Source organism: Phyllopteryx taeniolatus, chromosome 4 (genome assembly GCF_024500385.1).
Source record: "Phyllopteryx taeniolatus isolate TA_2022b chromosome 4, UOR_Ptae_1.2, whole genome shotgun sequence".
In the NCBI taxonomy this organism is placed as follows: Eukaryota; Metazoa; Chordata; class Actinopteri; order Syngnathiformes; family Syngnathidae; genus Phyllopteryx; species Phyllopteryx taeniolatus.
The window spans coordinates 21,649,746-21,677,195 of NC_084505.1; the positions used below are offsets into that span (position 1 = coordinate 21,649,746).

Here is a 27,450-nt window from a genome sequence, read left to right on the forward strand (position 1 = left end):
CATATATGATCAGTAAAATGAGTTTAATAAATTGACGCTATGCAATGAACCGAAAATTATACAATGACTTCGTTGTGTTTCAACAGTGGTTTTCGTTTTCTTTTTTTTAATCAAACTCGTGTTGAACAGTTGGCCAAAAGTAGGTATACGCTTTTTAACTTATTTATTTATTTTGGACAGTTTATGGAAGGAATACGACAAGGACGTTATGGAAAGAGAATGAAAACGAGGATGAATGAATGAAAGAAAGGGAAGGAGGGAAACGAACTCGGATGTTATGGAAAGTAAAGCAAGTGAAGGAGGAAGAAGCCAGAGATACTGCAATACAGACGAACGGGTGTGATTGCTCTTAAACGCTTGAATTGTGTTACACACGGTGTATATGTGGGTTAATCTAGCAAATTATGATTTTGGAAAATATTGCAGCCCGACAACCGTCTCGAAGGACGGAGAAAATGTCTCCCAAAGTGACTGTATTAACGTAGTCAACTTCAGCAATAGATGGCGGCGATGCGTATTTCGTCGCCCTCAAGAAATCCACAGAAGAAGAAGGTACCAAGGAAGGAACTGTGCTCAGACGCCATCGTTCGGCGGTATTGGGAGACGGTTCGAAATTTGCACACACGAACACCCTCTTTCCACTTGGCACAAAAACTCAGTGTGAGAGCATTTATTTGAGTAACTCCGTTCATAATCGAGTGGTGAACTTTTATTTTTATTCTGAAACATGTAAAGGCGATGTTTATTGCGTAAGGTGACATGCTAGCTAGCTTCGGCGGCGTTGTTGTAGTTAGCCATGGATCCCCTAAGCATGGTGGAGGATGAAGTGGCTTTGGAGGGATTGGACGGCATCACTATCCCCTCTTTGTGGATACGACTGGGGGATAGGAAGCCCAAGTTTCCACTTAAGATGGACGACGGCACCAAGGAGCTTGTCTGGAGGTCGCTGGTGGCCAACAGCGACCTGACGTTCCACCTTCTGCCCGCCGAGAGGGACGATGTGGTGCTGTATGACAGGTGGGTTCGTGCTTAAAATGATGGAGGTATGCTAAGGCTTTTTAGAACTAGGTCGAGGTGTGTCAGAAAGGTTCCAGGAGTGGTGTCGCATTTCAAATCCAAATGGAAAGGTTTCTCTTGGAAGTAGTAACCCCCATGGAGTCTAAGATCTGGTACACACATAAGGATTTTTAAAATCTTAAAAGATAGTTTATCTGTGACAGAACCCACACATGACAATAAAACAAAACAAAACAGGCATTTAACAATTTTGGTCGTACTGTGTGTGGTGTGCTTTGACTATCTCAACACAGAACATCACACACACAGATTCTGTTCGATGACGGATCTACAATCTAGTCTTCCAAGACACAAATCTCGCGTGATCATGCCACAGCGCATCATCCTTTTCCATGTAAGCCTATCTCCTGCATCCTCTCTCTAACATCAACTGCCCTCATGTCTTCCCTCACTACATCCATCAACCTTCTCTTTGGTCTTCCTCTAGCTCTCTTGCCTGGCACCTCCATCCATCCATCCATTTTCTCTACTTTTGTCTCCAAAACATCTAACCTTGGCTGTCCCTCTTATGAGCTCATTTCTAATCCTGTCCAAGTTGGTCACTCCAAGAGAGAACCTCAACATCTTCATTTACACCACCCCCAGCTACTGCTTCCTGTTGTCTTGTCATTGCCACTGTCTCTAATCCATATATCATGGCTGGCCTCACCACTGTCTTATAAACTTTCACCTCCACCCTAACCTCTTCTGTCACACCTACAGCACACTTCATCTCTGTGCTGCTGCCCTCATACATGTCCTACACTATTCGAACATACTTTTCTGCCACTCCAGACTTCCGCATGCAGTACCACAGTTAGTCTCTGGGTACTGTGTCATAGGCTTTCTCTAGATCTACAAAGACACATTGTAGCTCCTTCTGATCTTCTCTGTACTTCTCCATTAGCACTCAAAATAAATAATGCATTGGTGGTACTTTTCCTAGGCATTCTGGGATTTTTTTGGAGGAGGCTGGAACAGATCGATGGCATTTCCATTCATTTTAATAGTGAAAACTGATTTGAGATGCAAGTGTTTTGAGTTACAAGTGTATTCATTGAACAAATCAAACTAGTATCTTAATGCACCATTCCCTTTATTTTGTCAGGTTTAAGATGTCTCACGAAGAGAACGACGAAGACAAGAAAGACGTGTACCCACTGCACATAATCCAGGACAACAAGGACGGCATCCAGGGCTCGTGCGCCACCTTCTGCCAAAGGACCGACGTGACGGCGCGCCTCCGTTCCTCGTCGCCCATCAGCGTGGATGAGGTTTTCAAAAGGTACGACGGCGCGATATTGTCAGCTTGTCATTCAAAGCTTCACCCATCGTCTTCACGGTTCAGGTACGGCAGGAAGCTGGTGGCGGTGGCGTCACAGAGGCGCCGTTTCCTGGCTCTCATTGGCAGCGAGGGCGACCCTGACACCAAACTGCTGGATGACTCCTACTGCATGCTGGAGCGAGTGGGACGGGCACGATGGCAGGGGGAGCTGCAGAGTGATCTGCACAAGTCCTGTTTCAAGTACACGCACACACATCCACATGCACGCGCACACACACACACAAGTCATAGGGTGTGGCTGTCCATCTGGGTGTGTGTGTGCCTTTGACAGGCAGCTGTCGCATAACGACACATCCCATATGATTTGTTCTTTCTGCATAGCAACATAAACTGTAGGGATGGGATTTTATGGAAAAAGTAATGATCATGATTATCTTAATGGATATTGAAATCACAGGCGGCACGGTGGCCGACTGGTTAGAGCGTCAGCCTCACAGTTCTGAGGACCCGGGTTCAATCCCCGGCCCCGCCTGTGTGGAGTTTGCATGTTCTCCCCGTGCCTGCGTGGGTTTTCTCCGGGTACTCCGGTTTCCTCCCACATCCAAAAAACATGCATTAATTGGAGACTCTAAATTGCCCGTAGGCATGACTGTGAGTGCGAATGGTTGTTTGTTCCTATGTGCCCTGCGATTGGCTGGCAACCAGTTCAGGGTGTACCCCGCCTCCTGCCCGATGACAGCTGGGATAGGCTCCAGCACGCCCGCGACCCTTGTGAGGAGAAGCGGCTCAGAAAATGGATGGATGGATATTGAAATCACGATTAATAAACGATTATTTATTGATTTCAAAACTTAGCATTTATCATATTTATTTATTAACTACCAAAACTCTACTTTAAAATCACTAAATAGAACAATGAGAAAATAAATTAGTAACAGATACAAAAATAATATAGATATAAAAAACAATAAATAAAAATAAATAGTGATCTAATGCCAGTGTTAGCTAGCCCGTCAATAGGGTTTTCCATTTACCGGTATCATAAAATGGCGATTTCTAAAACGATGTGTTCCTTGTATTTAAATATTCAATGTTTTACGGTAATCTCCAACTGAGATTTCAAAAACATCTTAAAGCACGCTAAGGGAAGGCAGAAGAACATGCATCACACACATGGTGCATTGAAAACGGAGGAACTTGCAAACACAACCTGCACCATTTTTATTCAATTAGAATGTTTTTATCATCGTTAGTAGCCAAATCAAAATCACGATTAAATTTCGATTAATCGCCCAGCCCTGATATACTGTAGGCATCCTGGACTCATGTTTTCTAGCACTTAAATGTTACATTGTTCTTTGTGTTTGATCTAAAATTCTGAATAGGGTTTATGTTCAAATGTGCGGATGAGCCAATTAGTATCTTGATCATTCAAGTAATTTAATGTAGTTACTACAATGTCTAAGGCAAACATGGTGATTAGGAGTAATGGATTCTGATTCTGATTCAAAAAGTTTTATTTAGTCCGGGATTGGGAGGGAATCGGACTAATCTCTGTGGCAGTGGGAGGGTGCAGGATTTATTTTTTGAATTTTGTAAACAACACTCAGGATTGGGAGGGAGCGGGATCAGTCTCTTTGGGAGTCGGAGTCAAAATCCACTCCCATGTCAGCCTCGTGTGCGTGCGTGTCTCTTTCCCCAGGGTGGACTCCCGTAAATTGCACTACATCCGGAAGGCTCTGGACCGCCACGGCTTGGTGTGCACTCAGGCCTGCACCAAACGCCTAAAGACGGGACAAGGGCAGAGCTCCATTCTCCTCATGCTCAAACGCTTCCACATCATCAGGTCTGCTTTGCATCACATCTACTTTAATAACGAGTAACTGTCAGCAGGAACAAAAGCAAACCATGGCTTTATTCCTGTTAATTACCACAGACATCTATTTCTTACCCCTCCTAGGGGTGTGTGTGTGTCCCAATGATCCTAGGAGCTAAGTGTGGTGGCCTCAGCATTGCGTCTCTGCTTTTTGCAAATGGTGTGGTTCTGGTGGCTTCATCAAGCTGTGATCTTCAACTCTCGCTGGAGTAGTTTGCAGAGTGTGAAGCGGTCGGCATGAAAATTAGCACCTCCAAATCAGAGGCCATGGTCTTCAGTTGGAAAAGGTTGGCGTGGCCTCTCCTGGTCGAGGAAGAGATCCTGCCCCAAGTGGAGGAGTTTGTGTATCTCGGGGTCTTGTTCACGAGTGAGGGAAGAACGGAGCGGGAGATTGACAGGCAGATTGGTGCAGCGTCTGCAGTGTTGCAGACTCTCTATCGATCTGTTGTGGTGAAGAAGGAGCTTAGCCAAAAAGCAAAGCTCTCTCCAAGCGGCTGAAATGAGCTTCTTCTGCAGGGTATCAGCGCTGTCCCTTAGAGAGAGGGTGAGAAGCTTGGTCATCTGGGAGGGGCTCAGAGTCGAGCCGCTTCTCCTCCGCATTGAGAGGAGCCCAATGAGGTGGCTCAGGCATTCGGTTAGGATGCCCCTTGGACGCCCCAACCCAGGACACGCTGGAGAGACTGCGTCACCCGGCTGGCCTGGGAAACGCCTCACGGTACCCCTGGAAGAGCTGGACGAAGTGACTGGGGAGATTGAAGTTTAGGCTTCCCTGTTTGGGCTGCTGCCCCCGAGGCCCGACTCTGGATAATTGGAACAAAATGGATGGATGGTTGGCTATCTATTGCTTAAAGGGCCACATAGATGGGAATCATTGCCTGTGTTAGCATTGGCCTTAAGCTAGCCGACTAAAGGCTAATCTGTGTGGTTATTTGAAATAACGTGTAATTCTTTGTTGAGTTTGCCGGTAAACTGAGTGGCAGTAAACAGCTTGAAGCCTCTTTTTTGGAAGAATATTTGCTAATTCTATCTGACACTGCCACCATACAGCGCTCATATCTCATAAGTTTATGATCGCAAGACAAAGCACAAAAACGGCCGAACGACGACTCGTATTTTGAAAACTCCTAAGTTGGGTCGCTCATATCTCTATACGCCCGACAACGATGATCTGAAAGATATGCCTTTTCTGCATTGAACTTAAAAATGACAAAAATGGAGTCCACTCTACTTCTCAGTGGCTCATTTAAAGTCATTTTTCTAGACATAAAAATAATACAACACTGAGTCTTAACTTTAATAAGAAAGCCCGTCTTTCTACATCTCATTGATTCTCCTTCTGCTTCGTTGCGTCCTTGCAGGAGGTCCAAGTACGATGTGCTCATGGAATATGTGTCCACCCTCCTCCAGAAGATGCCCCGCCAGCTGGCTGCATTTGTCACCATCCGAGAGCACCTGGTTGGCGTCTTTGATGTGTTCGTATATTTCCTGGTTGTGCTCTTAATCCTGATATTTTTTGACTGCAGAAACTGCCAGAGCAAATGTGCAAGCGCGTTTTTCGGTACATGCGAGATGCCAAGTTGGTGGAATACTGCAGCGTGCCTCTGGAGGAATTGGATGAGGAGGGAGGAGCCCTGCGAACCAGAAGAGGTGAATCATCTATGTGCATTCAAATGACATTGTCTTTTAATTTATTTCATGATTTGAATCCGTCAAGTGGAAATTTCATTACTTTTTTTTCCCGTTCATTACAATATAAGTCAAATTCCAAAGTAAAGTGTCAATTAAAGTTACCATCTTTACTTTTCAGTTTGAGCATTATACTCTGTATTTATACCGGGATTTATCATAGAACTCACTCAAAAAGTAAAGGGAACAAAATAGTTTAAATAATCATTTGCATTTCTTAAACCTAAGTCAGATGATGGAGGCACGGTGTCCGACTGGTTAGCACATTTAATGTTTTTAATTGCAGTACTGTAGTTGTAGAAAATCAAGCTAAACGTTGCTTTTTACTTGCATTTTTTTCCTGTTGATATTATTATTTGTGTGGGCATTAGCTCCTTGTCGGTCTAAGGTTGGTATTTGTGAATTTATTTCATAAAACTCTGACTGTGGCTTGTGTTTTAAACAGTGGATTTCCAGGTATGTTCTTTGTATCCTCAAGCAATTTGGTGACTTGCTAAGTGTACTGTATGTGTTGAGATTACTCTGTAAGGTTTCTTTTTCGCCTCGGAATAAGTGGCCAGTTGACCTGATGTGAGTCATTGCTGCCACATTCAAATAATTTAGCTAATAAAACTAGTCGTTTCATAGAGTTGCAAAGAAAAAATCTGCGATGCACTCTATCCACATTAAGTGAACCGTAATATAGCGAAGGATTACTGTAATAGAAATGTCCCACCCTTCATTTAAAAAAAAAAACTAGATAATGCAAAACAAATCACACAAGAAACTTTTGAAAAAATTGGAAGAATATTTTTTTATTTAATAATTGTTTTAACTGTACATCTGGCAATACAATTGTAATGATATAAATTAGCAGCGATAAGGATTTTAAAATGTTTATAGTACTTGACATAAATATAGAATTTTTTTATTAGATTTTTTTTAAGAAACAAAAATAGAGTAGAAGCAAAGTGGATCCCCTTAAATGTAATAATAAAATAATAGATTTATTTATTTATTTATTTATTTTTTGCAACATGCTGTGCAACTTTTTTTTTGTTTTTTTTTTTAAACCATTGCAGGCAAAAAAGTGCAGGTACGCTGCCTGAAGCTGATCAAGCCGTACACAGGCAAGGTCGTCACTGCGGTGGATGAGTGGAAGGAGGACGAAGACGAGGACGAAGACGACGAGGACGATAAGAGGCGAGCTCAGTCCCCTGTGGGCCGGCTCATGGAAAAGGACCTTTTATCCCAGGCATATAAACTAAGTGCGTTTTATTCGTATCCCGGTCAGGCTTCATTGTTGCTGTTGTTGTTTGATTTGTTTTTTTGTTGATGCAGTTGTATCGTCTGGCACCGAGGGAATCGCTCAGTCGGGCATCGCCTCCAGGATGAATGTTGGCAAGCTCGAGGCTCGCATGCTCTGGAGGAAGTTGGAGAGGGACGGCGTCATCAAGGTAAGCCATTTTGACCGTATCCATTTATGGATCCTGGTCAAAATGTCGGGATTTTAGAACAGTTCAACATCAGTAATTTGTCTTCTTTTTTACAAAGTTCAACATCGCTAGTCTGTCCCTTCTTTTTATGAAATGTAATCATCGTGTTGGCCTTCCTTTTATAAAAGTGCAACATCAATAGTTGTCTCATTACGAAAGCATAATTTTTGTCTTTTTTAGGAAAGTGCAGCATTGTTTGTCTGCATTTTAGGAAAGTGCACAATCAGTATTTTTTGGTCATTTTACAGAAGTACAACGTCAAATTTGTCTTCTTTTTAGGAAGAGGAACCATAAATTACTTGTCTTCTTTTCAGGAAAGGGTAGCATCAATAGCTTGCTGGTCTTTTCAGAAAAGTGCAACATCAAGTTTATCGTCCTTTGAGGAAATGCAGTATCAATGACTTGTCTTCTTTTTAGGAAAGTGCAACATCAATGACCTAGCCTATTTTTAGGGAAGTGCTACATTAATATTTTTTTTTTTTTACAAACGTTAAGCTTCAAATGTGTCTTCTTTTTAGGATAGTGCAGCATCAATGAATTGTCTTCTCATTTAGGAAGATGTAACATCAATTACTTGACTTTTCGTTGGGAAAGTGCAACACTAAACATTCTCTTCCGTCTTGCAGGGATTCATGGTGGATGAAGGCCGTCAGAGGGTCACAAAGTTCATCAGCCACAGGTACCGTGGCTGTGTTTCGATCCTCCGCGTGAAATGCTAAACCTCTCGTGATGCTTCCTTTTTTTCTGTCTAGGAGCGTGGGTGGCAGTGATCACCTACATCTCCTCTCTAAAGAGAAGCAACGCAAGAAGCTTTTCCACTCCTCGACCTCTCCCATGTCAGCGAGCACACCCAAGGCCTCAGCTCAAACCCAGGCCACAGGCAAACGACGACAGAAAACTCCCAAGAAGAGCAGTGCGGCGAGTGAAGGGGAAGACGACCAGGTTGCAAGTTTAGATTTGGGAGGTAAAGTCAAAAAGAAATCGAGAGGAACGGCCCCAAAGAATCCCGAGGTGGTCACCCCAGAAGCTGCTCCAACTCGATTAATAGTAGACACTGAGCCTGATAGAACATCAGGTAAGCTTTGTGATGTGACAACACAAGTGACTTGTCATCATTATGTATAAACATTGTATAATATACAATATTATACAATATGCATGTAGAGACCCTTTCCAAAAAAATAGAATATTATGGAAAAGTTTATTTATTTCCATAATTCCATTCAAAAAGTTAAACTTTCATAGGTTATAGATTCAGGGCCCACAATTTTAAAATGTCAAGTATTTGTTTGTTTATTTTTACATCATTTGGGCTTCCAGCTCATAAAACCCACAAAATTTGAAATTCAAAAAATTTGAATACTGTGAAGAAATGACCATTTACTTCTTAGTTTGTGTAGAAAAAAAAAGGAAGAAATGAGGGTCACATTAAATCAATGAAAATATGATATGTTAATCTTGAACACTTGGTTGGTAATCCCTTTGCTTGATGCGCCGTGGCATTGAGGCAGTCGGCCTGTGGCATTGCCTGGGACTTATGGAAGCCCCGATTTCCTTGATACTTAAGCACAGTTCTTCTTTGTTTTGGGGTCTGGTGCCCCTCATTCTCCTCTTAGTAGTAGCCAGTGTAGTGGTCACTGTAATGTTCTGGGACTGCTTTGCTCCATCTGGGACTCGGTGTCTTGATTCTATGCAGGGTAAAATGAAATCTCGAGATGATAAAGGCATTCTCTAACAACATTTTTATTTTAGTTTTAAAAAATATTTCTGTAGCGGGGTCACACTCTTCAGCCTCCCTGGTAAGTTCTATTCGGGGGATGCAGGAGAAGAGGGTCCATCCTGAAGTCATATCTCAGATTCAGGAGGGGCAAAGTGGTTTTTGTCATGTTGTGGAACAGTGGTGATGTGGTTTTCTGTTGGCTTCATCAATCCGCAATCTTCAACTCTCGCGGGAGTGGTTTGGAGCTGAGTGTGAAGCGGTTGGGATGAAAATAGGCACCTCCAAATCTGAGGCCATGGTTCTCAGTTGTAAAAGGGTGGGATTGCCCTTTGCTGGTCAGGAATGAGAACCTGCCAGAAGTGAAGGAGTTGCAATATCTTGGGCTCTTCTTCATGAGTGGGGGAACAATGGAATGGGAGATCAACATGCAGATTGGTGCAGTGATGCAGACTGTGCATCATGCTGTCGTGGTGAAGAAGGAGCTGACCCACAAGGCAAAGGTCTCGATTTACCGGTCGGTCTATGTTCCTACCTTCACTTGTGGTCACGAGCTGTGGTCATGACTGAACGCACAAGATTGCGGATATACGCGGCTGAAATGAGTTTCCTCCGCAGTGTCCCCCTTTGAGATTAGGGTAAAAAGCTCGGGCATCCGGGAAGGGCTCAGAGTAGAGCCGCTGGTCTTCCACATCGAGAGGAGCCAGATGAGGTGGCTTGGTCACCTATTTAAGATGCCTTCTGGGTGCCTCGCTTGTGAGACGTTCTGGACACGAAGGCCCCGCTAAAAACCCAGGACGGACCGCACAGACTACGTCTCCCGGCTGGCCTGGCAGCGTCTCGGGATCTCCCCGGAAGAGCTGAATGAAGTGGCTGCGGAGAGTGAAGTCTGGGCTTCTCTGTTTAGGTTGCTGCCCCTGCGACCTAAATCTGGATAAGCGGAAGGAAACGGAAGCTGGATGCCTAAGTTTCACGAGTTGATTTTCAGTCCATTTTTATGTAATGTTAATTTTGTCGCTTCCAAATGATTTCAATAACCATTGTGGCTTTTTGTCTCCTTCATTGTAGGTTACCAACAATTTGCCTCTTTCTTTCAGAGCAAGCTCCAGTCAAGGAGAAAGAGGAGGACGAAGGATCCTTGCCTCTATGCCAGGAGGAGGAAGGGAATGCAGCGGACCCAGCAACTGACATTGTGGTGGTCGATAGTGTTTACAAGCAGCAGGTTTGTCTCATATTTTTTGGGCTATCAGTTTACAGTGTGTCAGTCAATGTGCAAGTTAACCACTGAGCTCCTGTCCAGATCTCCACGAGCAGTCACAGGATGCATGAAACATACCGCATGCTCAGGAGGAAGAACCTCATCACGGAGGCCATACATAAGCTCAAAGTCATCGACGGCCTTTACCAGTCAGTCTTACCGTGAATGATCGTCATCTAGTGAAAGAAAAATGATGATGATGGTCTCGTCTCTCTCTCGCTCTCTCTCTCTCTCTCTCCAGATTACAGAGGCTGATCAACGACGAAGAGAAGCGTCAGGGTTTCACAACCAAGTGCTGCAAGAAGACCACAGCGCGCCTCGTCCAGACTCTGTCCAGAGAAGGACTGCTCAAGATCTTTACCACCACCGTCATACAGGACGGCATCAGCAGGAAGGTACAACACAAAAAAAGAGGATATTCATTCATATTAACACAGTATGTTGGTTCCTTAAGTTGAATTGGTTCTGTGACCACGCTTGTTAACCCAAAACAATCGTATCTGAAATCATCTTTCCCAATTGAAGTGAATTGAAATGCTATAAATCTGTTCCAGCCTCCCAAAAGAAATTGCACTCTATGGAATTGTACTTAGATACATTACTGACATAATTAGTTCTTGTCATGTGTTCTTCTAGCTGGAGATGTTTGTTCATCCGTCTGTCCAGCCCAAAGACGAGCTAGTGAGCGCGAGCATCGATCAGGTCCGCTTCAAAATCACCAGCTCCTGCGTCGCTACATGGTGAGCAACCAACCAAGTGCAATTGATTGGCTACCACGCAGGTTTGCTATCCTTATTTACTGACTCCTTCCGTCACTGTAGCCAACAGGCGGCAAGCAACGAGAGCCCCCCCAAAGTAGAAAAAGAAGAAACTAGCAAGAGTTTCAAGAGTTTCACTGAAATCAAGAAGGAACACTCGAAAGAGGATGGGAAATTTAAGCCCACGACAGGTGAGTGAAGATCATATGCTCGAAGATACACAGGAAGGCTGACATTTTCATCATTTTGCCTATTTTCATGGGTTTCACACCATGAAAATTCAGCCTCCAAACATGTTTACTCGTTAGGAACATGACATTTAGTGGACATCATCTCTATCATGAGTAGACCCACTAACATTTCTGAAGAAACCATGCCTGAAAAGTCACCAAAATTCTGCCATTCTGCTTTGAAGTGGCCATTTTAGTCAGGTTTGTCCGATTGCTACCAAATTTGAACCATGTATACTAGACAGATGTGTGACGATGACCTGTGAAACATTTGAGTTTTCATTATTGCTTGTGGGGGGAGGATGGTGGCAAAGTTTGAAGACTTGCCATAAAACACAAAACGATGTTCATTCCACAAAATCACATTGAGAATTCAGCCCCTGAAGATGTTTCCGTTGGCAAAAAGAAATTTGAAAGGCATGTCTATCATGAATACACCCACAAGTCTCAAAAAGTCACTCCTGACAAGACATAAGACGTCTGCAAAGTCTCCAGAACAGTATGTGGGAAATGTCGTCATGCCCGCAAATGTCTTTGCAATTTTAATTTTTAATCTCCACAACTGACTGGTAGCAACCCGCTTCCCTACTTCTTCATTCAGCAGTTGGCATTATATTCTAGGTGCTACTTTTGCGTGCCTATGAAACGAAACAGAAAGTTCTGACAATTATCATAAACTGTCTCAACCCTAGTTACATTACTTAGCTGTACTAAAATGTTCACTTTCACATCATTTTTATTTTGAATTGTCCCAAACCAGTCTGTGAAACTTAATGTTTGACCGGCTAGCTAAACTGTTAAATTGGCTTACCTGTCTTTGTGAGTTTTGTAGTGACGAATCAAGTTCGACGTCGTTGTTGTGGTGTCTTTAATATGCTATTTGCAAGCCATGAGGTTGCCATCCTCTTTTCGCCGACTACACCAACAACATAATCCTTGAATCCAAATTCTATTATCTTTGGAGCTCCTTCCATCGTTGTTCATGCAGGTGGCTACGTCACAATGCAGACTGTGTTCCCTGCTCATTTTTGTGCATCTCAGAGGTGGGACAAGCGAGATCCCTGTACTGTGTCTTCCAGTTCGAGGACTGGGCAAGACTCTTGGTTTCCAGCCCAAGATGCATCGGCTGCGTGTTTTGCACACCTTCCTCTGGTATGTCATCTACGACCACCCAATGGGGCCAAGACCCTCCTGGCTAGCGACCCCCCAAGAAGACCCTCCCAAGGTCATCAAAGAGCCACTGAACACAAAGGATGACGATGTTAGCCTGAATGATTTGGATGCGGCCTTGTCGGGGGATGACGATGAGGCCCAGATGGAAATTTCCAGTAACTCAAAGTGTGAAATTAAAGGTAAAACACTCAAAATTATTATCATTGAGCTACCATAGTTTCTACAGTTTGATCGCATTTCTGCCTGTGTTCAGTTTACTCGGATGAGGATTCATGGAAGAGGTTTGTCCCGCCTGTTCGCACGCACAGCGATCGAGACAGCGGCTGGGTGATCGTGGGCGACCTGCTCCTGTGTCTGCCGCTCTCCATATTCATCCAACTGATACAGATCAACTATCAGGTGAGCGCCAACATTGCAGAGCGGCCACACATCAAGAGCCCTAACGAGGGAAGTAGTGGAATGCAAGTGGTCACTAGCGGTGCGATGGTGTTCAAAATTTGTTTACAATGTGTTAAGACTCCACACTTACAATAAAATAAAAAAATCCTAAGTTGTACAGTTGTTTTTGTTGGCAGTGGCGTTCAGATTGATACTGGATGGATGAGTAGATGTGTGGATGGATGATAGGCACTTATTAGAAAAAAATACCTCCAAATAGATGAAAAAAAAATTGGCAAAATATACAAAAATACAAATCTATTAGAAAAATAAAAATAGATGAAAAATATTGGACAAAATACTCAAATATTAGAAAGAATCCTACAATTAAAAAAAGAGAAAATTACGCAAATATTGGATGAGAGACTGGATATAATGCTAACGTATTTAAAATAGTCACTAGCATACTCGCAAGCCTTGTGAGGATAAGTAAAAGAAAATAAGAAAAGATATTGGACAAAATACAAAAAAATAAGACTTAAAAGGATTCAATACTACACAATTATATGTTAAAATAGAGTAAAAAAAGGTTATAGGAAAAGAAATTGGGGGAAAAAAAGAAAAACTTAAGGCTAATAATACAGAAGGTGAAGTGGCTAGAGTGCAAGGCAATTCCACTTCCTGTCTCTCATCTACTTTGTCCACCGCAGGTTGATGGCTTGGAGGAGTACTTGAATGACCCTGTGAAGCAACACTATCTGATTCGGCAGCTGCCCCTCGGAATCAGAAAGAAGCTCTTTTACAAACGGTGATTTAACCCCCCCCCCCACACACACACACACATCATCCTGATTGTCCGTGAGTTTAAATGTCTTCTCTCCTTGCCAGGAAATACGTTTTTGTCTTCTTCGAGAACCTGCAGCGCTTGGTGTGCATGGGCCTGCTGCAGTTTGCTCCTGTGGAGAAGCTGAAGGAGAAAGACCAGGTAATGTAGCAAATGTAGAAATTTTTCCCGTTTAGGTCCTGGGATCCCATAGAGGGGAGACATTTTTCCAAGGACCCTTTTGTAATCGTAATGCCAGTTAAACTCCTGAAGCAACAAGCTGAGTCAAAACGACGTGTACCCCAAAATTCCATAGGAATGAAAAAGTTGCCTGTTTTGGGGGGGGGGGGGGGGAAATAAATGGACATTTATATATATATATATATATATATATATATATATATATATATATATATAAAGTTTGTTATGAGAGTAAAATCCTATTTTTCAAGAAAAATAATCTCTGTATTTTGTCAGGATGAAAAGTCTTAATTTTACAATTGCAGTGGAATCTCGGGTTAAACACACTACCACCACCATATTTTACTGTTGGTATGATGTTCTTTTTCTGAAAGATGTAATGGGACACACATTCCAAAAGGTTAAACCTTTGTCTCATCATACCACAGATATTTTCCCAAAGGTCTTGGGGATCATCTAGATGTGCCAAAATTGCCAAAATTGAGACGAGCCTTAATGTTCTTTTTGCTCAGCAGTGGTTTTTGTCTTGGAACTATACCATGCAGGCCATGCCATTTTTTTCTTTTTCTTATGGTGGAGTAATGAACACTGACCTTAACTGAGGCAAGCGAAGCCTGCAGTTCTTTGGATGTTGTTGTGGGATCTTTTGTGACCTCTTGGATGAGTTGTCACTGTGCTGTTGGGGTCATTTTGGTCGGCCGGCCACTCTTGGGAAGGTTCGCCACTGTTCTGTTTTTGCCATTTGATGATAATGGCTCTCACTGTGGTTCACTGGAGTCCCAAAGCTTTAGGGATGGCTTGATAACCTTTTCCACACTGATAGCTCTTAGTTACTTTCTTTCTCATTTTGTTCCTGAATTTCTTTAGATCTCAACATGATGTCTAACTTTTCAGGCTCTTTTGCGCCACTTCACTTACGGGCAGGTGCTATTTAGGTGAGTCCTTGATTGAGAGCAGGTGTGGCAGTCTCAGGCCTGGGTGTGGCGAGAGAAATTGAACTCAGGTATGGTATGATAAACCAGTTATGTTATACTTTAACGGGGGGTGAAAGTGTGAAATCACTTTTTCACAGAGGGCCATGTAGGTTGGGATTTTTTCTCTCCAATAATATTTACAATAATAATTATACAATAAAAACCATTTAAAAACTGTATTTTGGGTTTACTTGCGTTGTGTTGTTACTTTGACTAATATTTAAACTAGTTTGATGATGGGAAACATTTAAGTGTGACAAAAAACATTTAAGATTTATGTGATATATCACAATCATATCAGAGCTTGTAATTGGCCCGAGGCATTATTATGATTATTATGAATTATAAATTTACGCCAAATATCCGCATCCACTTTACCGCCGCCATCCACAGCTGTTTTGTTACCTGAAGCGCCACGCCACCATCGTAGACACCATCAACACAGAACCGCATTATTGGCTGGTGGTCGAGCCCGCCGACAAACCCTTTGACAGACGCCGCTACACCTTCAACAGCACCGAGGACGTGGACACATACTGGTTCGACCTCATGTGCGTCTGCCTCAACACGCCCCTGGGTCCGTACACACACACACACACACACACACACACAGGCACGCATGTATGAACATCTTGGATGTTCTAAAAAGGGATTTTAATTTTAATCCACAGGGTTGATTCGACCGAAGCGAGGCGCCTCCGAGGAGGAAGTGACCCCGTCTTTTGTGCATGAGCGAAGTGTCTTTGTGGGAATGGGTTCCTTGCTCAAGTAGGTGTAGAAGAAGAGTTATATACCTACTTTTATTTATAAAATATATACACACACACATACACACAGTGGGTACGGAAAGTATTCAGACCCCTTTAAATGTTTCACTCTGTGTTATATTGGAGCCATTTGCTAAATCAATTAAGTCCATTTTTTTCCTCATTAATGTACACATAGCACCCCATATTGACAAAAAAAAAATGTAATTGTTGACATTTTTGCAGATTTATTAAAAAAGAAAAACTGAAATATCACACAGCCAGAAGTATTCAGACCCTTTGCTCAGTATTTAGTAGAAGTACCCTTTTGAGCTAATACAGCCATGAGTCTTTTTGGGAGTGATGCAACAAGTTTTTCACACCTGGATTTGGGGATCCTTTGCCATTCCTCCTTGAAGATCCTCTCCAGTTCTGTCCGGTTGGATGGTGAATGTTGGTAGATGGGCATTTTCAGGTCTCTCCAGAGATGCTCAATTGGGTTTAAGTCAGGGCTCTGGCTGGGCCATTCAAGAACAGTCACGGAAAACTTTCTAGAACTTTCTCCAGTCTCCCGACTGCATCTCTGGAGCTCAGCCACAGTGATCTTTGGGTTCTTCTTTACCTCTCTCACCAAGGCTCCCCCCCAATTGCTCAGTTTGGCCGGACAGCCAGCTCGAGGAAGGGTTCTGGTCACCCTAAACCTCTTCCATTTAAGGATTATGGAGGCCACTGTGCTCTTAGGAACCTTAAGTGCAGCATAATTTTTTTGTAACCTTGGCCAAATCGTTGTCTTGCCACAATTCTGCTTCTGAGTGCTTCAGGCAGTTCCTTTGACCTCATGATGCTCATTTGCTCTGACATGCACTGTGAGCTATAAGGTCTTACATAGACACGTGTGTGGCTTTCCTAATCAAGTCCAATCAGTATAATCAAACGCAGCTGGACTCCAATGAAGGTGTAGAACCATCTCAAGGATGATCAGAAGAAATGGACAGCACCCGAGTTAAATATATGAGTGTCACAACAAAGGGTCTGAATACTTACGACTGTGTGATATTTCAGTCTTTCTTTTTTAATAAATCTGCAAAAAAAAAAAATCAACAATTCTGTCAATATGGTGTGCTGTGTCTACATTAATGAGAAAACAAATGAACTTAAATGATTTTAGCAAATGGCTGCAATATAACAAAGAGGGAAAAATGCACACCAACAGGGGCAGCTACATAGTGAGTGACGACGGCACCACGCCGGGCGACAGAAAAGGCGCCGCAGGTCTGGACTCTGAGTTCTTCGCTCATCTCAAGCGCAACTGGCTGTGGACGAACCGTCTCCTGGCCTGCGAATACGTACGCAAGAACGCCAGGAGAATGTTTGGCGCTTTGCCGACAAGATCTTTGGTGTAAATCACGTGTGTCCTTTGTAGCGGCCCAGTGTGTCGGGGCAAAGCGAGCAAACCAGAGTGCGACTGAAGAGCCTGATGAGTAAAGAAGCGCTGCGGGCCGCACTGAAAGCGGGTGAGTTTGCTGTTGGCTGGCAGCCGTTGCAATGTTGCTCCCGTCCTCCAGAGGCGCCCCGTGTTCCCGCTTATCTCCATGTTTTTTCACAGGAGCTTCTTCGCCTCGCTTCTTGACCGCCAAGAAGTCAGTGGTCACGGAAGAAAATGTGGAGGTGAGGATTTTTGCATAATTATATGGACAGAGGGTACAGGAATAACTTCATATAATAAGACACAGATCAGATCATGTGCGGCGGCCAGCGGTGGTACATTTCCATGACACCCCTGTCCCGCCGCATCACAGGCGCTCTATTATAGCTCTGATACTTGGCTTACAGAAAATATTATGTCAAAAATAACAGACAAAATGTAAAAAAAAAAGCAAATATTAGACAAAAAATGCAACTATTCGACAAAATAATAAAATATTAGATTATTTTTATTTATTTTTTTTTTTTTAACTGATAAAAATACGGTGTAACGGTGGATGACTGGTTGGCACATCCGCCTCACAGTTCTGAGGACCCGGGTTCAAATCCAGCCTCGCCTGTGTGGAGTTTGTATGTTCTCCCCGTGCTTACGTGGGTTTTCTCCGGGTACTCCGGTTTCCTCCCACATCCCAAAAACTTGCATGGTAGGTTAATTGAAGACTCTAAATTGCCCGTAGGTGTGAATGTGCGTGCGAATGGTTGTTGGTTTATATGTGCCCTGCGATATGCTGACGACCAGTTCAGGGTGTCTCGTCTTCTATCTTTGTAACCAGGTGGCGATTGAGCCGTCATCCCGGAACCAGCAGGTGGTCGGAGGGAAGCGGCAGAAGAGGAAGAGACCCAAAAAGGAAGTTGTTAGGGTTCCTCGCAAGAAGAAAAAAGGTGGGACTCACCCACAAAAGAATATTAGATCAAATACACAATTTTGAGACAAAATACTAAAGTACAGTGGTGCCTTGGGATATGAGTTTAATTTGTTTCGTGAGCATGCACGTAACTCAAAACACTTATTGAGTATTATCTAGCTCAGGAAATAAGACAATTTTCTCAAATGCCAACTTTTTACCTGATGATCAACCTTAATATTCTAAATATTTGGTGGTAAATATTAGTAGGCTAACTTAAGATGATAATCGTAACAGACAAAGTGGTATAAATTACATAACTCACCTTTTGTCAAAACTGAACTAAAGTACAATACTTAAGTTAATGTGGATGTAGAGGGCCGCATGATTGCGTTTAGCTTGGGCCTCCATATGACTAGCTACAGCCCCGGACCGAGTGGGTGCCGACGCTGCTCGGCATGACATAACCAAACTGTGAATAGCGGCTCATGCGTTGATGAAGAAGGCATCGAGTTAGCTGATCAAACTACACATCGACCATCGACAGTTTATACATACGTTGCACTATTACGCTACAATTCGGCTCCAAGCGGCATAGGGTCTTCTCTTCGCCGATGTGTCACTTCCTAATATCAAAACAATAATCTATTTGATACAAAACAAACATATTAAAAAGAACAAAGATATTCTAGTAAAAATGTGTATAAATTTGTCTGTGTTTTGCATTTTCATTTTGCCTTTGTCGTCGTCCACATTAGCGCCCAAGAAGCGCACCCCCGCGCACGACGAGGCTGACCACCAAGCGTTGAAAAAGATGACCAGGCAGCGAGTCATCTGGGCGGTGCAGGAGGACTCTCTGCTCATGCTGTGCGGCGTCGCCTCGCATCTCCTCAACAGCAAGGTACGCATGCCCCTGATTTGTGCCGCCACTTCTGGTCACGTCAACTCAATGTGCGTGCGGGACGGCTTTCAGTTGCGGAGAATGTTTGTGGCCCACTGCGTGGTACGAGACCTCCTCCAGGAGGAGTTTCAGATCTCTGAGGACAAAACGTCGGTGGCGGTTGGGCGCCGCACTCGCTACATCCTCAAGAATCCTCAGACATTTCTCAACTACAGGTTGGTATTCGTCGTGGATGATAATTAATAGTCTTTATAGGAAAGTGCGACATCCATAGTTTGTCTTCTTTTTAGTGAACGAAGCAATGCCTTGTGAGACTTGAGGCTGTTCTGTTGTGACAGTTCCACTTGTGGTTTGCTATGCAAAATAATTAACGACCAAATGATAAATTATGAAAACTATGGCTCTATAATGCAAATGTTAGAAAGTAAAACAAACTATCAGCCAAAATATTCCAAAATATTAGAATCAAAAAAATGGTAGACATAATACAATATGAAAACAATTATGAAAAATGTTTGAACATTAGACATACACAGATGTTAGATGAAAAATAGTCAACAAAACAAAAATGTAAGAACCAAATAAAATGTTTAACAAACCACAGTATTACACATTTTAATTCAAATTAGTATACAAAAATGTTAGATGAAAAATACTCATATACAACGATATTAGAAAATCTGAAAGAATTAGATTGAAAAATATGAAGTGTGGGGAACGATAAAACGATGCGACCGGATATCTGTTCGTAAAGGCGAGAGATATGAGACATTATTGAGACAAAATCTGCCAGGAATCGTTAGATGCATCGGTTGGAGGGCAGTGGACCGGCTATCGCGAGGCTAGGAATTGGTTGGCTGAGGTTTTACAGTTTTCAACCCTTAAAACAAACTCATTTTATGTTTACAACCCAAAACAATATTGGTGGGCAGTAGCGACACTACTAACTCGACTACATTTTTCCTTAGCGTCACTATTTAAACACCAAATAGATTTTCAGGAGTGAAGTTACTTTTGCGATCACAGTGACAGCAAAGTAGCGTTCACAGACACTACATTTCCCCGGCAGTTGTCAACAAACGCTACGTCACGAACCTCCTTATTTTTCTCAAATCTTTTTTTTTTGGAGCCCGCTGTTGACACCGCCGCAGAGTGTAAACATGCAGACGAATGTAAACATGCAAACTCATGCTGCTTCTTGAGCCGTAACAGTCCACTTATACATTCCACCGTTGGTACTGTGCGACCCCAAAAAGAAATTCCCGTGAGGACACATAGCCAGATATTGTCCGGAAGCTAACACAACAATCATCAGTGTGATTAAAAATAATAATAATAATAATGATTATTATAAATAAATAAAAAGCAAGCGGTGTGTATGTGTGTGTGTGTGCAGTGGCGGTCCGAGCTTGAATGCACCGTGTGCGAGACCCCCCTTGGGTCTTAAATATTGTTTGTGCAGATTTTCTCTACAAAATGAACTGTAGCGGTCTATTGGGATAATTACTTGGATATTTGAAAATCTATGACATTTTGTTATTTATTTTTTACAGTGCCATAAAGCAACAATGCTCAGGGATAAGTGGTCGTTTACATGTTTGCAAATAGGGTGAGACAAATGTCATTTTGTAGTTTTGGGTTAAGTGAAGTCAAGGTTCTTGATGAATGTCTGCATCAACAAATGTTCACTATCGCATAGTTTCCGCACCGAATCGAATCATATAATTCAATCGAATCGTGTCGCTCCCATACTGAACCGAATTGTATCGAATGGTTCCGCCCATAATGGTATCGTTTTTTTTTAATCGAATCGTAATCTGTGTATCAAGATATGTATCGAATCGGCCTCATGCCAGAGATTCCCAACTCTAAAAAATACACAAATATTGGGGAAGATTATTTCAATGTAATCTTGGAGGAAAAATACAAAATATAAAAAATATATATACAAAGCATAAGATAACAAAATACAAAAATAGCAGGTAAATAAATATTAGACAAAATACAAAAATATGCAGAAAATAGAACAATATTAGACAAAATTATTAGATGAAATAAATAATACACCAATATCTGATGAAGACTATTAGACGACATTTGGTTAGAATAGAAGACAAAACAGAATAAAATGAAAAAAAACCACACAAATATCATACGAAAAATATTCTTCAAAATGCAAAAATGTTACACAGAAAATACAGAACAGATGGAAAATACACAAATGTTATAGGAAAATTCTACTAAATACAAAAATCTGAGAATAATTGCACTATAAAATGAAAATATTTGACATAAGAATATTTTGGGAGAAAAATGCGCAATTATTAGATGAAAAATATTGTGCAAAATACACAAATATTTGATCAGCTAAAATATTAGATCATTAGTCAAATAAGGTGCTTTTTTTCATGATTTTAATTGTTGCGTTGTCAATGTTGTTAAACAAGACAGCTTGTGTACATGTGGTAATTGTGTAATTGTGTTGCGCAGGATCTGCCTGGCTGAAATCTATCAGGACAAAGACCTGATGAAACAGTTGGAGGACAACAAGCCAGCCAATTCCAATAATGCAGAGGTAAGTTTTTCTTTTTTTCTCCTGCACTGCTCTGATTCCGGACACAGTTTCTGATCCTCAGAAGATGTGTCATCTTCAGGATTGTGCCAAAGCATTCAGCGAGTACGTCAAGCTCCTCCGACACAAGTTTAGCTCAGTCGTCAATGCAGACGACGTGAAATTGCCTGACAGCAAACATCAGCTCTTCTCGCAGTGAGTAAAGCGGCAGGGAGGGAGCTGGCAATGATCAACGGGCTGCGTGTGTCTTATTTCTTGTGTTTCCACAGGTTTAAAGTGTGCGCAATAGACACGGACAAGCAGATTCCCTGCAGAGACACCCTCACTTGGTACAAATTCCACCATATTTCCATTCTCCACTGATGGCAATAAGGTTTTTCATAGTCTTTGTCCATTGTAGCACAATGGAAATCCACGCGTTGGTTTTGTTCAACCTCATCCAGAGTACACTGGCCATGACCAACTATCAGATGAAGTATTCCAGATCCTTTCAGGTACTACCTTTTTCTCCCCAAATTACCATTGAACTCGTGTGTATTTGCCAACTGGAATCCAATCGTTGACTGCCATTGATGTATGTACTTGTCAACGGGGAGGGGTGCAGGGAGGCTCTGATGTTGCGTATCAGTGAATTTGGAGCTAATACGCAAACACCTGGAGATGGCAGCCATGCAGCACTTTAGATCAGCCCAACTTTGGAGTCCACAGGAGAGATTATGAGGTATAAAATGGCCACAGGTTAAAAGTCAGACAAGTTTGGGCCTTTTACACTCGAATGATTGCAGTCGTTGACAGAAGTGCATGTGTCGTGATTACGACAGAGGTCGCCATGGAAAAAGCCATCCGTGACTGACGCGCTAATGGTGCGTGTATATCGGTAAACAACATTATGCCATTCCTAAAGGTTGTTTAGCTGTTTTATAGAGAAGGATGAAAGAGGTGTTATTAAAGGAAAACATAATTGGTGTCATAGTCAATGTGTTTTGCATGATAGTTTTTTGTTTTTTAACACAAAAAGCTTGAATGTTTTACTGCTGATTACCAAACAACGGAAAAAGGTAGAATCAGTCAAAAAGCTGAAACAATATGGCAATATGGGTTGCTTGCTCGGAACACGGCTGGCAGTGAATGAGTTAATTGCTGGAGTTGAACTACTTTTGAAATCACAAAAGGAAGACTTTGAAGGAAACGCATTTTGTCCGCCGCATGTTGGCGTCAAAACACTTTACTCAGCCTACATCTTGAGTCCGGCTTTTGTTTTGGAGCCGACCGAGAACAGAGCCTGACGTTCGGCTTGTCTTGTGGCTTTGAGATGATATCAGAGGTGTCGCACCCACGGGATGTGTGGGACTCCCTGTCCACTATAGTGTCCAATATTGGGAGTTGATGGATGAGTTCATTTGTTCCGGTGCAAAAACATCGACACAGTTGGACATCAAGTGCTCGATTGCTGCAGTAGAACTGTTTTTCTCAAAGAATTCAAATGTTTCTTGCAGTCATACTGTTTTTCTCACAAAGTTAGTCGTTAATTTTCACTACAATTTTCCTCACGTAGTGCTTAATTCTCAGTAGTACATTTTTCTCACTTGATTCCTGCAGTAGTCCAAAAATTCAAAACTTAATACTTTTTACATTTGTCGCGTTTTTCCTCATAAACGTTCCTTTCTATCACTTCCGTATCAGACGTTCCACATTTACAGTAAGTACCCGCAGGAGCTCCTGTGCCAGGTTTTCATTCAGTGCCGTAAACGTCATCTTGTCAACCGGCGCCGCGTCTGCCAGTCGTCGGGACCAAAGAAGAACCGAGCTCTACCCATCCTGCCCATGTCCTTCCAGCTCTCACAGTCCTACTTCAGGTAGGTTGCCACGTGTGGGTACCTTTCACACACAACTGGAAATTCGTACTTTGACTTCAAGCCCCCGTTAGTTTGGGTATATATACGAACTCAGAAGCTGGGAAATGTGCTTGTCAACTTTAACAACAATCCGTGTCGGTGCATGATACACAAAATAATGACCGGGGGAAATTCTGGCTTTGACAGCAAGCGTAAAAGGTCCTGCTTCTGTTACACCTCTGATAAGTTTGCAGCTCAACTTCATCCCCCATTTTCCGTCAGTGCCTTTCACGCTGCCTCTGTTAAACCGCTGATACTTCCTGTGATGCCGGAAAAACATGCAAATGCTTCATCCGGGTGTATTACAACCCTTTTTTTCCCCCTGACAGATTATTTTCATGGCGTTTTCCTCACACCCTGTGCACCGAGTCATTCCGCTTCCTGAAGACTTTACTGACCAACGGCACAGGTGACAACAGGCCTTCGGTCTCCTACTGCCTGGAGACAGAGAGCAGCGAGGAAGTGCCGAAAGGAGAGACAAAGGAAGCAGAAGGTGGCCAAACCTCCACTCCGGAACATTCTGGAATGATGCAGTTCCCTATGGATTCTCCTGGAGGAGCCTGCATGGCGTCTCTAACGCTTATGAGCTTGGGGCTACTGTCAGTACATGTGTCCATTCCCAAGAAGATGGTGGTGGTGGACAGCAACCTGGTGGACAGCGACGTCAAGAGGTATGTCCTTTATGATGTCCTTGTGGTGGACGGCTGGGCAATATGGCCGAAAATCCATATCACCTGCGCTACATTTCACGTTAACTTAGTGGTTAGCCCAGCTTCTCGGTCTTCTCCTGTTCTCTCTCCTTGCTCAGTGTGTACACGATTCAGCTGCTCCTCGTCCACCTTTAGTGATAACGATACTTGTCGATTTTGGGATCAGCCGCCATCCCATCTCTCTTACGACTCTGGTTCTACCTCCAAAACCAGGAAATTCGGTGGACAACTTCAACCCGCCCCATTCCGGGTCATTACCTTTCGCACTGGTCACTTGGTGAAAAGCCTCTGATACGACCTCTGTAGCAGTTAGTTCGATACCTCTTTTATTCATGTATTATATGGATCTGATTGGGCTCCAGCATGGTCTCATTGGTGGAAGAGGACGAGGAGGACGATGACCTCGCCAGCGAGGAGTGTGAGGGCAAAAAGAAGATGCAAGTCAAAGCTCAACAGGCGTCGCACACCAAGTTCCTGTTGATGAAAGGATTTTGCATTCCTGGCATTGGTAGGCTTGACCTTTTGATATTGAGGAGGTTGTACAAAAGTTGACCTTATTATTGAATGTGGTTCACAGTCCAACTCCGAAATCAGAACACCAGCGACAACATCGTGGTGGAGTCGTGCATGCTCAGGATGCAGCTGCGACAAACGCCGGTTCGCAGCCTGTTGAAAGAAGACGGCGCCCCTCTGGACTTCTCCAAAACCGGCCCGGCCCTGCTGCCGTCCGTCCTCACCCGCTGCTTCCCGAGTATTGCGCCGACTCCGGCCCGGTGCTCCGGCTACTCCCCCGAGGACCTGCGGGCGAGCGCCCAGCTAAGGAAGAGCCTGGACGGAGCCGGAGACAAAGGGGCGGACCAGATGGACTTGTTCCGGGAGCTGGCTCACCTCTGCGTGCCGCAACCCGGACGCAGCAGGAGCCTGCAGCAGTACCTGGAGGTAAGTCTCCTTTCACAGCGGACGCAGAAGCCAGCTTTTGCACGCTTCAGATGGCTCATTCCTGCGATACCTCGGATGCGGAGGGATTCCGTGTTGGTGCCTTTCAGACAGAACAGTGGCTTTGATAGGAGACGAGTCACTCTTACCACCATCCCGCCTCTGTTACGCCTCGAAAACCGGGAAATTCCACGGGTCGACTTCAACCCCTTCTTTTTGTGTCAGTATCTTTTACACAGAACACACGGAAAAAAGGCACAGTACTCTAAAAGGGGGCTATTGTTGTTCTGTGAAAAGGTATTGGCCCCCTTCTCAAATTCTTATTTTTGCATAGTTTCCCCACTTTAAGATAATCAAACAAATATCACCAAAGTGAACTTCAAATGCGGTTTTTAAATGGTGATTTCATTTGTTAAGGGAAAAAACTGTTGAAAGTTACCTGGCCCTGTGTAAAAAAGTAATCACCCCCCTCGTTTAACCATGAATTCATTGTGGCCGTCAGCCTTTTTTGTTCATTTTCACTGATCAGCCCCAAGCCTGCATTCAGATGCCGCCACGGAAGTTACAAGGGCCTGTGCACCAGGAGGAGGCTAGGAAATTCCGTGGGTCGACTTCACCCTTTGCACCTTTCACCCCAATCTCTAAGATGTTCCCGCTGTTGTCCTTTTCAGGATTTACATGAGGAAGGTCAGGTTCTCAAGGTGGGCGGCTACGGCATTCGCTGGGTGCTCACAGAGCACGCCGAGCCCTGGATCCTCACCTTCAACCCCGGGAACTGGTCCCAGCCGCAGGGCACCCCCAGCGGGTGTCCCTCCCAGCACAACATCCCCTTCTTGCGCAAGAGGCTGCGGCCCAAGCCCCGGCGGGACGGGGACAAGGAAGAGGAGCCTCCGGGGAAAAAAGCGGCAACAGGCGAGAGACTCGACACGGAGGAGCGGCCGGTAGAGCCGGAAAGCCGGGAATGCGCGGGAACGCTTTTGACAGGACGAGAAAGCAACGAGACGGAGGAAAAGTGCCATTCCACTGAGGACAAGGCAGAGGGCGAACAAGCTGCTTTGACACAACAGGCCGACCTTCAGGAGTAAGTTTCACGCAAAGATACTGCATCAGAGACATTAAGTCCACTTTGATTTTTACACAGCGTTGCGGAATTGCATCTTTCCTCGTTTTTGAACAGTCTTGTTTTTTTCAAGAACATTTTTTTAAGTATAAAGTATTTTATTCTTTAGGAAAATCTTAATCTTTGGACGAAATCCTAATCTTCATTTAATTTTACAAGAATATAATATTTCTTGCAATTGATGCAATTATATCGTATTTTTAAAACAGTCATATTTTTTCAAGAATTCTCTTTCCAAGTATAAATTTGTATTTTTTGAGAGTAGGTGTTTTTTTTTCCAAGAAAAAAATGATTCATTAGTGTCAAAGTATTATTTTTGGAAAAAAAGTCATATTTCTTCTGAGTAGCGATATCATTATTTTGGAAAAAAACGTAATCGTAGAAGAATAACCTTATTTTTTTCAGTCGAAAGTATTAACCTTAGTTGAAAAAGAGTAGAGTTCCATTTTTTTTTGGAGACGAGTTGTTTTACAGTTTTTTTTTTAAAGTAAATGTTACAATAAATTAGCTTTTTTTTTTTTTCTTTAAAAAAGACATTTTTCACAAATAAAAGATTCCAATTTTTGACACATACTGTTACAATAGCCCCTTTCACACCGCCTGTTGAAATCAGGTATTTTTTTTGCCTTTACGTGCTGTGCAAAAAGTTGTTTTCTTTTGCCGCAGGGAGAGCATGAGCTTCGTGAGCCGCCCGTGGCGCCTGGTGGACGGGACGCTGAACCGTCAGGTGTGCAAAGGCATGCTGGAAGGCGTTCTCTACCACATAATGTCCCGTCCCGGCATCCCTCAGTGGAGGCTGCTGTCCTACTATGAGGGTGTGCTGCAGCCCGTCGTGGTTCTGGAGCTGGTCCAGGTGGGCAAAAAAAAAAATAATAATAATAAGAAGAATACATTTTCACCGGCCCGACTTCTCTTCCTCATTCCTCAACCCTTTTTGTCCCGTCCGTCTCTTGCAGTCTCTGCTGGAACTGGGCTGCGTGACAAAGAGAACGCTGGTCAAAAGAACCAAGCCCGCTCTCTTTGGACCCCCAACGCCAAGAGAGCCGACGACAGAGGAGCGAGAATGTGTTTTTTACGAGCCGATGGTCAGCTGCTGTCTCAGACTCGCTCAGGTGCTGCCCAATGAACGCCACTGGAACCACTGTGGAAGCTAACCGCAGCTAACTATTATTTTTTTTAAATCCTTGTGAATTCAAATGGAATAAAGACTTAACCTCCCAACTTTATACTTTTGAAAAATACTTTTTTTCTGAAGAAAATCAACTTCATGCTCACAATATAACTGAGAAAAAATACAGTAACTGCAATAACTTTTGGCGGGGGGAGTTTGACTTTTTTTCCCCTTGGAAA

The 27,450-nt window shown here is 43.2% G+C and overlaps 1 protein-coding gene across 2 annotated transcripts; it reads left to right on the forward strand.

Moving 5' to 3' along the window:
* Window positions 1-553: 553 nt before the first annotated feature.
* Window positions 554-27,326, forward strand: LOC133476748 (general transcription factor 3C polypeptide 1). Of its 2 annotated transcripts, none has more exons than XM_061770563.1 (38): window positions 554-1,017; window positions 2,165-2,341; window positions 2,405-2,581; window positions 4,044-4,187; window positions 5,576-5,672; window positions 5,741-5,864; window positions 6,965-7,150; window positions 7,224-7,339; window positions 8,005-8,057; window positions 8,131-8,453; window positions 10,193-10,317; window positions 10,396-10,502; window positions 10,595-10,748; window positions 10,990-11,093; window positions 11,175-11,302; window positions 12,421-12,693; window positions 12,768-12,913; window positions 13,603-13,700; window positions 13,781-13,877; window positions 15,284-15,467; window positions 15,562-15,658; window positions 16,850-16,982; window positions 17,060-17,150; window positions 17,243-17,304; window positions 17,895-18,003; window positions 18,725-18,867; window positions 18,940-19,082; window positions 21,358-21,442; window positions 21,507-21,634; window positions 21,709-21,768; window positions 21,840-21,933; window positions 23,123-23,295; window positions 23,664-24,005; window positions 24,407-24,552; window positions 24,622-24,983; window positions 25,652-26,061; window positions 26,767-26,953; window positions 27,057-27,326. In XM_061770563.1, the coding sequence occupies exons 1-38, from the start codon at window positions 797-799 to the stop codon at window positions 27,252-27,254; spliced, it is 5,997 nt and encodes a 1,998-aa protein (XP_061626547.1). In that variant the 5' UTR covers window positions 554-796; the 3' UTR covers window positions 27,255-27,326. The 2 variants fall into 2 exon arrangements, with proteins under 2 accessions (XP_061626547.1, XP_061626548.1); XM_061770564.1 differs by having other exon boundaries at window positions 21,522-21,634.
* The last annotated feature ends 124 nt before the right edge of the window (window positions 27,327-27,450 follow it).

Bases quoted from the DNA above. Each gene is read 5' to 3' on its own strand.
- LOC133476748 (XM_061770563.1), top strand. From the start codon at position 797: ATGGATCCCCTAAGCATGGTGGAGGATGAAGTGGCTTTGGAGGGATTG. The intron at 2,342-2,404 runs GTACGACGGCGC...TTCACGGTTCAG, and splicing joins GTGGATGAGGTTTTCAAAAG to GTACGGCAGGAAGCTGGTGG. The intron at 26,954-27,056 runs GTGGGCAAAAAA...CGTCTCTTGCAG, and splicing joins TGGTTCTGGAGCTGGTCCAG to TCTCTGCTGGAACTGGGCTG.